The sequence below is a fragment of the Chiloscyllium punctatum genome, chromosome 41 (genome assembly GCF_047496795.1).
Source record: "Chiloscyllium punctatum isolate Juve2018m chromosome 41, sChiPun1.3, whole genome shotgun sequence".
NCBI classification, from domain to species: Eukaryota; Metazoa; Chordata; class Chondrichthyes; order Orectolobiformes; family Hemiscylliidae; genus Chiloscyllium; species Chiloscyllium punctatum.
Window position 1 is genome coordinate 33,492,409 of NC_092779.1, and position 9,973 is coordinate 33,502,381.

General features: G+C 38.8%; 1 protein-coding gene across 1 annotated transcript in view; it reads left to right on the forward strand.

Moving 5' to 3' along the window:
• Positions 1 to 2,150, forward strand: part of stt3b (STT3 oligosaccharyltransferase complex catalytic subunit B) — a 118,939-nt gene extending 116,789 nt beyond the window's left edge. Inside the window, exons 15-16 of the mRNA XM_072560688.1 lie at positions 151 to 363; positions 833 to 2,150. Of these exons, the coding sequence (XP_072416789.1) occupies positions 151 to 363; positions 833 to 916 (297 nt within the window). The 3' untranslated portion in view covers positions 917 to 2,150. The remainder of the gene's footprint in view (positions 1 to 150; positions 364 to 832) is intronic.
• The last annotated feature ends 7,823 nt before the right edge of the window (positions 2,151 to 9,973 follow it).

The following is a 9,973-nucleotide window of genomic DNA, read 5'->3' on the forward strand; positions in this document are numbered from 1 at the left end:
GGAAAGGTGATGAAGGTTTGACATGGAGTCATATTTGAGGAGGGTGGAGAAATTTGAGTCTGACCAAATTGAACTTATCACTAATTATCAATTGATAAATAGTTTGGTAATGTGGAAAGTAGACCTGAATTTCTGATGCTAATTTTGCAGCTGGATTTCAGAACACCACCAGGATTCGATCGCACCAGAAATGCTGAAATTGGAAACAAAGATATAAAGTTCAAACATTTGGAAGAAGCCTTCACCTCTGAGCACTGGCTAGTGAGGATTTACAAAGTGAAAAAGTTGGACAACAGAGAGAAACTTGACCATAAACCAAGAGTAACTAACATAGTGCCCAAACAGAAGTATTTATCAAAAAAGGTAGGATAGTAGCTCTTTGAGGACAGAACATCATACACTATTAAGGCTTGCTTCAATTTGCTAAATGTTGTGTTAAATCAGTATGGCTGACCATTGTTTGGTTCATGAACAAACCAAGTAAAAGCAAGCCAGAATGTTTTAAAAACATTAATTTTTATCTGCTTCTCTTTTTTGTGCCAAGGATTAACTGTCCAAACACAACCGTGTATCTCATTGTTTCAGTACCTCTGGTTCTTTGACTTTTCAATATTTCAGAAAATGTTTTATTCATTTTGCTGACACTTGAAAAACTTGCCAGTAGTGGAGAAATTGCTGAACCCTTTCACAAATCCTCCTCCATCCCCTTCCCTATCCTCTAATAGAAACGATACAGAGAAGCCTTTTTCTAAATCATATGTTGAATATTGGCAGTACTATGTATAAACATGAGAGTTGCGAATTTTTAATACTGTCCATCTTTATGCCCTAGACCTCTAAAAGAAAGCGTGGCTATGTGAAGAACAAACTGACACTGAAGAAAGGCAAGCGATCCACCAACAGGAAGACAAACTAAAATATCGGCGAGCCCTGACAACATGCAGTTGTCCTTATGACAACCAGTCTTTGCCTTCTACCTACAATCTGATTCTGCTGCAGCACAGAGTTGCATGCATTGCTCAAGAGATTCAGACAGTGTCTGAGCCCCGTAAATCTATTGGTTGTTTATTGACACCTGTTTTTAGAGCCATATTTGATTGTGTTGGCAAGGCAGACAGCTGCTGTCCAGGGGTAGCAGCAGAATTCTTATTGGTACATACTATCCTTCATTTGAAATTTTTTTTTAAAAAAAAGAAAATGGGCTAACTGCACCAAAGAACCCTATTCTTTATTATTGCCAGCACATGTGTACTTGCCAATCATTTGAAAGAGGCAATAATGAATGATTCACAGTTTACTTTGGCTGGGGCTTTGTTAGTTATCAGATACAGATGGCAAATGAATCATGAGATAAATTGAGCATTAAGCACAGGATTTGGACAGGTTGGTTTGTCTCTAGTCCTGTATGTACACAACCTGTTTCTAACAGTTATGACTGTTTGTTGAAGCAAAATGTGGGAAGGAGACTAGAGGGTTTGCCACTGTCCTTGTACCTTTTGATTTTTTTGTTTCTTTACTTGAAAGTAGTCAATAAATTAGATTTCTGTTTGATTTGGGGTGGTCAGGGATTTGTAATTATATAAGAGTCAAGAGGACCAACATTTCGGACTGCAGAATGTTGGCTGTTACACATGTGCTTTTATGCTATCTAAAACATGGTTTCCTCTTAGCTACAAATGTTTGTTTGGATTCCAGTATATACCTTCCCCTTTTCTTCCTTTGTGTTTTCTCCATATACTTGCCTTTTAAAGAACAAGAAGTTTCTTAATGAGCAAAAGCTACTCACTTAGGGTTGTAAAAATTTGGTTAGACACGTTTCTTTTTTTTAAAAAAAATGTGAACAATTGTACAAGAATCCATGCACTATTTGAAAAATCTGAGATAGATAAATTCCCATCTTGATACAACAATTTGAAACGTTCCTTTACGGAGATGACCAGTGAATAATGAAAATTCTCAGATGATTCATGCTTATAAAGTTAGTTGATGTTCCCCTTTATTTCTGCAAGAATTAACATTGCAATTTTATATGTATGCAGCTGTTTTTAATGCGAAATAAAAATTTGCTGCAGAAACTATTGGTGTAAAAAAAATACTATGTACCGTATTTTGGAAACATTTGTAAATTAAACTGTGCAGTATATGCCTTATTGCTGCTTCTGGATTGTGTTTTTTTTTCTTTCAGTTTTTTGATTGAGGAATGAGAGGGCTACTTTTCCTACCTTTTTTTGCATTATTTCATACTTAGTGACTACTAGTCTGTGATCCAAAGTAAACACACATTATGACTTCATATAATACTTGAGGGAAGGATTGGGCTCAGGAAAGTCATTTTTACATTACTGTTTCAGGACAGATCTGTTCAACTGTAGTCAAAATAAATGTTAAATTGAAGTATGTGTTTTTGTCTTTTTGAAATTCTTTTCTTCAATTTTAATGAGTTTATCTTGTAAGTATGCATAGCTTTGTTAATTAGTGTTTTGTTGCAGTTTGAAAAAAAGATTTATTCCAAGTTGTAAAAACATTGCACCTTAAAATCACTGCTCTTTTTTCCTAGTACTCATGTGGAGCTATGAGATTAGAATAACCTGTCTTGTTATGCTGGATCATTAGTCATTAATTTTTTTCTACAAAAAGTACATATGTTGGGCATGAGGTGGTGGCATTGCTGTCTTTGGATTAGTAGTCCCATGACAACCAGCCATCTGGATCACTTCCTACAATGGTAGCTGGATTGATTATAATGGTACTATTAGAGAGAGATTTTTATTTCAGATTTAATGAAACTGGTATAGGATATTGTAAAAAGAAATCTTGACCTGTAGGGAAGGAACTCTGCCATTGCAGAACTCAGTCTGAATAAGGATTGCAAAGCGAGCCATTCCATTTCAAGGCAATTATAAATACAGGGCAGTACCTATTAGCATGAAAGAATAAATGATTCTTTGTAGTTTTTTTTTTACACACTTTTTTTTATCTTTCCAAATAAAAAAAATTATGTTCTGAAGGACTAAATTTGAACATTTGTGCAAACCTGAATGGATTGAGCTACAATGTGATTCTGAAACAATAGTCTGCATTTATATAAAGTGCCTTTAACATGGTTGAGCTTTTTATGATTCTTCACAGGGGTGCATATCAAACAATTTGACATCATGGAGAAATGATTACAAGCTTAAAGAGAGATATTTTTAAGGCATAACTTAGAGGAGAAAGAAGTGTAGGGAGGGAACTCGAGAACTTTCGAGTCAAGACAGTTGCACTCTCAGCCATCAGTGGATATGTAAGGAGGATTAGTTAGACAAATCTGGGAATCACTGAGGGTTGCAGTAGATTGCTGAAGGAGATTTAGAGACTGGGTGGAACTCATCAACAAATTTGAAAACCTGTATCACAACATAAATACATTTGTGTCGCATTCTTTTCATAGCACAGGTAAAGAGCAATAGTGTTCAAATTTCCATGACAATCCCTGATCTCTGGTTTACTGTCTCGGAGGCAAATGAGGCCAAATGCTGGTTCACCGGAAGAAGGGTAACATAAAAGTTGTCTTTTTTTGTGTTCTGTTGTTGCTGGAAAATGTGAAGCACGTTTGTGGTGGTAAAATGTCACTGGACTAATAATTCAGTGCCGCAGACTAATGTTCTGGGAACATGGGTTCAAATCCCACCATGCCAACTTGTGAAATTTGTATTAAATAAAAATCTGAAATTAAAAACCAGTCTAACATTAACCATTGTTGATTCATCAACTGCACTGGTTTTATTTTACTATAATTGTCCTTTCAGGAAGGAGGTATTTTGTCTAGCCGGAATTATAATTCTAGACCCAGAATAATTAAATTGATTCTAAATTAGCTTAAATGTCTCAGTTGCATCAAAACCCATTAGAAAGTCTAAAGAAAGCAATGAAATTAGATGAACCTGTTCCACAGACTAGACAACAGCGATAGTCCTACTTATGGAATCACCATGTCTTGTCCAACTGGCAGAATAGACCCATTGGAGATGGGGTTACAGTAGTACCTAGCAAAGGTCGGGGGAGGGGGGGGGGGGGGGTGATGCTGGAAATCTACATAGTTAAATGTTCATGGAGTTCAAAGTCAATTAAGTTTAAGATCAACCTCTAAAACTTTTTATTGTTGCATATTCCCAGTTATAACCATAGTGAAGAACTCCTTCAATAATTGGATCCAAATATGAATTGTCACACACCAAACATCCATATAATCAGTAAGTCAGTTATCAATTTTATACACACTTCCTGTAAACTGGGGGATGACTTCCACTATTTAAGAATTGAATTTTGTTTTTTTGTCTTATCACATCACTATTGAATAAAAATGATTGGAAGTGGTGTGAAACTTTGTGCTGAAATCAAACTGCCTGGAGTAGGGATGGTCCTTGGAGATGAAACATACCTGGAGAATTGATTCTAGTTTTAAGAAAAAAACAGCTCTTGTAACATTGATCTTATAGCACTTAAACCATTAGTCTTAAGTGGGGCGAATTCTGAGCTGCTGTGGTACATTTAATTCACTTCCATGGAAACAAACATACACCAAATAGGAGTCAGAACAGACCTGTTATGCAATTTGTGCTTTGTAGGAACACTCAAATCTTGCTGTGATTACATCCTTCTACTGATATCATATGTATGGGTAGCATGCTATCAGATTATCCAAGCCCTTATGTAAAGGATTAATAAAAAAGACATTTCCTGTGTACAAACCTGGACGTAGCTGTGGAACTAATTTGTCAGCTTAGTTTAAAGGGATAGTTGCCCCTGGCACCACATTCCCATTTAAAATTTTAAAGGCTAGAACAGAAAAAGCAAAACAAGAAGATGGTTTTTAAAAAAACTACAAGCTACATGACAACTGTGGTGCTAGTGACACATGCAGTATGTCATACCAAAGAGGAGAATGAAGTTAATGTGCATGAGTATGATATTGGCTCCCTCCAAGGAATTAACACACACTATTAGATGCAAATACATGCCACAGAAATTACAAAGTGTTCCAGATTTTTAAGTATTTAAAATGGTTTTGAGTTGCATGTGTTATGGACCAGACTAAACCCACTCGAAATACATGTAGACAATAGCCTAGACCCTAATTGTTTTTGTTGTTGCTATTTTAAAGGCAAGTGCCAGGTGTTGCATTCCAGGTGCAATTTGATTGGTCAAACTTACTATTTTTGAAACAAAACACACTTTAATTATACACTGTAGTTAAAATACCACAAAAGAAAGAATTGTAATAAGCTTAATGGAAAAAATTAGATTGTTTAATGACTAAACAGTAAGTGGTCCAACATAATAACATCCCATTAACTCACCCATGGTAAAGGCAAATTCAGTAAAACAATGTCTGACATGCTATTCTAACAGTGGGAAGTGAACCTCAGCTTTTCTCTGTAACAGAGGATAAATAGCTTCCACATCCAGATTCAATAGCAATTGCTACTGAAGGTTTAAAACAAAAAAAAACCCGGTTCTGTAAGAGCTTGATGCCACCCATTCAGGCTGCTTCTAATGTTCCAACTTCAAAAAAATCCAAGGCCTCACAAGCTGTTTATTAGCTTTGGAGCAGACTAGTCAGTACCTCTCTCCCAAACTTTCTTCACACAAAAAAAAAGGACCAAATGCACCACGTAAAACATTACACGTTTTAAGAACTTAGCAACCAGTCCTCTATTTTCCTGGATTACATCAAAGTAACTGCTGTGCGGTGTGTGTGTGTGTGGATTGTAAAATTCCACATGCTATTAGCCATGGGTTACACAGTTGTATCTGACCCTATTAAAGCTAAACACACAGACATAAACATTTTCTTAATTTTCTCCTTCTCTCACCCAATCCTGGTTATGTGCTCCTCAGACTGAAAAAAGTCCCAATATTATTTTATTGACATCGAGAAAGGAAATATTCCAGGTATGCATGGTCCTTCAAACTCAGGTTTGCAAAATTATCAAATATAATTATGATTGCATAAAAATTCAACCCATGCTATAGATACAGGCTAATTGGTTCAAATAATCCATACTCCCCAAGGCCTAGTGAGTTTTCTCAGGTGATCATCACAATTCGTCTATCTACATGTTCCATGATATTCTGATCATCTGATGCTAGCCCAAAATAGAGAATATACCTGTTTCAGATCATGAGCCAGTATATTTAGATGTTAAAGCTAAGGGTAGTGGAGCAAATGCACATCACTGGCGCATGGATCCATTTTTGTTAGGGGATAGTTAATCTATCGCATATCTTACACGAGAATTTAGTACCTTTGGGATATTAATTCAGGTACAGCTATTAATCCAGTAATACATTGGAGGCCACTAAGGCATATTTATGAGGTCTGATTATTTCATATTTGACGACTAGAAAAAGGCAGAGGGAGGAGCAGTAATGGATGCTGGAGGCCTGGCTGAAGGTAGTTGTGAAAACATATTATAATAGGCCGTCATTGGTTAAGCTGCAGCGGGTCACAGCTCTCCGGGCTGTTCTCGGCTCAATGCACACGCAAGTGGCTAAAAAGAGCCTCTCCTTTGCCAAACAAAGACAGAGATAACCTTGGTAGATATCTGGCTTATTTAGCTAGGAGGAAAAAAGCCTCACAGTCTATTACCTCTGTTAGGAGAAGGCTGGTACCACCACCCGTGAATTGAAAAAGATCAATGCTAGGTTTAGGGAATATTTTGAAAGAGTTATATCGGTTGGAGGGGAGTGAACAGAGTACAATGGGCATGTAGTCCTTCTTTGAAAATGTGGACCTCCCCAATGTGAGTGAGGAGCAGGCTTCCCTTTTGAATGCACCTTTAACAGTATAGGAAGTGCAGGAAGAAATAAGACATCTCCAGGTTGGCAGAGCACCGGGGCCAGATGGATTCCCAACTGAATTTTATAAGGAATTCATAAATATATTAATGGAACCACTCCTCAGGAAATACAACTATTCTTATACACAGGATTATCAGCTGCCTACTCTTAGGGAGGCTAATATCTCCCTCATTTTAAAGAAGGAGAAGGACCCCAAAGAATATACTTCATATAGACCAATCTCGCTACTGAATATAGATTTTAAAACTTTATCGAAGATTTTGGCTCTGAGGTTGAAGAAGGCTCTGCCCCATATTACAAAAGACCAGACAGATTTTGTAAAGGGCCGCAGTTACTCTAACAATATTAGGAGAGTACTAAATGCAGTACAGGTATGCCAGCAAAGAATGATTCTGGGGTTGGTGGTCTCCTTCGATGCTGAAAAAGCCTTTGATCGGATAGAATGGCCGTAAATATTTGAGGTTCTAGAGCATTTCGGTTGGGGGCATCCTTTGCCACATGGGTAGCAGTACTGTATAAGGATCCTAAGGCAGCAGTTATTACAAACGGTATTAAATCAAATAACTTTAATATTAGAAGAGATAGTCGACAGGGGTGTCCTTTGTCACCACTGCTATTTACCTTGGCGATTGAACCGTTAGCCACAACTAGCAGAAGGGATCCTGAAATAGTAGCGCCAAAGGTGGGAATGGGGGAAACATAAGATTACCCTATATGCTGATGACATCCTTTTATTCTTGGCCAATCCAGAGAAGTGTTTTCCCCAATTGATCCAAATAATTAATTCCTATGGTAGTTTCTTGGGTTATAGGATCAATTTCACAAAATTGGAAGCTATGCCGGTAGGGGGTTTAGTGGAGATGCCTAACTTGAAGGATGGAATGCCATTCCCATTTAGATGGTCACCAAAAGGTTTTTTTGTATTTAGGAATTTTTATTACCCCTTCCTTCCACCAGCTGCATAAGGCTAACTATGTACAATTACTAAAGAAGATAAAACAGGATTTGCAGCAATGAGAGGGCTGGGCCAAATAGCTCTGATTAAGATGAATGTTCTCCCTCCTCTGCCAAACCCGAAGAGAATGCTCCCATTGTTGTTACCTGGACAAGTATTACAGGAGATTAATGGTTGGCTAGGTCCTTTATTTGGAGCCATAGGCATCCTCTAATTAAATTCACGAAATTGCCACTTTCGCAGGCTGAGGAAGGGGTGGATCTTCTGTATTGGAGGAAATACCAAATAAGTGTTAAGTTGATGACTAGGTACGGGGGAATTCAGAATTGATCTGGCTTGATATTGAAGCCTTACTGTCAAGTTGTCTCTAATTAATTTATTATTTATGGACAAGATGAAATCCGTGACCCAGCAGTGCAATAGTCCAATTATCTTAAATACGGTGAAAGCCTGGAGGATAATGAGGCAAGACGAGGGCAATTGGTATAAGACTTTGTCATTTTCCCCATTGATAGGAGCCCATTGGGAAATTTATTCGAGGGAGAGGTCCTGATGTCATTTAGTCAGTTAAGTCAGAAATATGGATTGTCCAATAGGGACCTTTTCCAATACTTCCAGGTAAGGGACTATATATAGAGGAAGAACACGCTCTTGGCCCAGTGTTGAAAATCAGACACGGAGACAAGAATTCTCCAGTGTACGGGTACTCTTTCACTTAATACTTTATATCATTTACAGAAAGGCCGTGCTCTGGGGGATATGGAAGGACTTTGTAAGACATGGAACCGAGAGTTAGGACAGGACATTTTACCGGCGATATGGGAAGACATCTGGGAGGAATGCAAGGAAAATTTCAGTATGTAACAGAGCGCAAGCTATGCAATTGAAGATCTACACAGAGCTCATATGGCAAGTTTAAGAGAGGAGTGTCACCACAATGTCCCAAATGTAAAATTAATATAGGCACTTTCACACATTGTTCTTGGTCATGTTGCAAGATGAAAAGATATTGGAGTGCTATAGTAAGGGAGTTAAAGCTTTTCAATAAAAATACTTATATAAAAAAAGGGGAATGCTGCACGGCATCCCACCACCATCTCTGAGGAAGAAGCTATAGATGCCTCCAAGGATGCAATGGCAAAGGCTGCCTTCTACACCCTCCATAACCTCAGATACTGAGTCCTTAGTGGGTAATTTATCTAGGTTAGAATAGGGAGAAACTGCAAGTTAGCACATCATCGCCATGTCTCTGCAACGGGCTGAGGAAAAAACAGTTCTGTCACTGGCATTAGAAGGACTGCCAGAGGCCAGGCCACCTGCTCAGCCCAGATAGATTTGTCAGAGTCATTGGGCAACTTGACGCAAGGCCTGCAGAGCTGCAGCAATGCAGTCAGGACCCAGTGGCCTCAGATGTGCAAGTGTCTGGATGCCTCCATGGACAGATTGGCAGCTGAAACAGACAAAGTCAAGAGTGTGGTGTTGGAAAAGCACAGCAGATCAGGCAGCATCCAAAGAGCAGGAGAATTAATGTTTCAGGCATAAGCCCTTCATCACGCTGGCTGAAATGGACAGCCAGGGCCAACAGTCTCAGAATTCTCCAGATATACACACAGAGCTACACTCCATCACTCATTGACTCTCAGCATCAGTGGCAAAGTGACAGGGAAATGAGGGACCTTAACCTTATTCCAGATGGCTCTTCCTCAAAAGGAGGTACGGTTGGTCTGTAGGCACCAAGCCTGAGAAGGAAATAGGTACAGACCCCTCACCCCAAAGTTGCTTCTCAGGACAGTCTGAATAGGGAGTTGGCCCTTCTACCTTTATCCTCCCTGTCACCCTCAGCTCTGTGAGAGATCAAGCTGAGGAGAATGCATCTAACCTTGGCATTCCCCTGAGCCTGTCCGGGCCTTCTAGAAATAAATGTCCCTGAACCTCAAGATTAACACGGGAGGGTTTAAGCTAGAGTGGAAGGGAGCCGGGAACCAGAGCAGCAGGTCAGCAGTGGAGGGATTAAGGGGAGGGTTGATGTCAGAACCAGTAAATCAGAAAGGAAGGAACAACAGGCACAGACATGTAAATGAACACAATGGTACAACGGACTGCAGTGTGTTTATTTCAACACAAGGAGTATTATAGGTAAGGCAAGTGAGCTTAGAGCCTGTCTCAGTACATGAG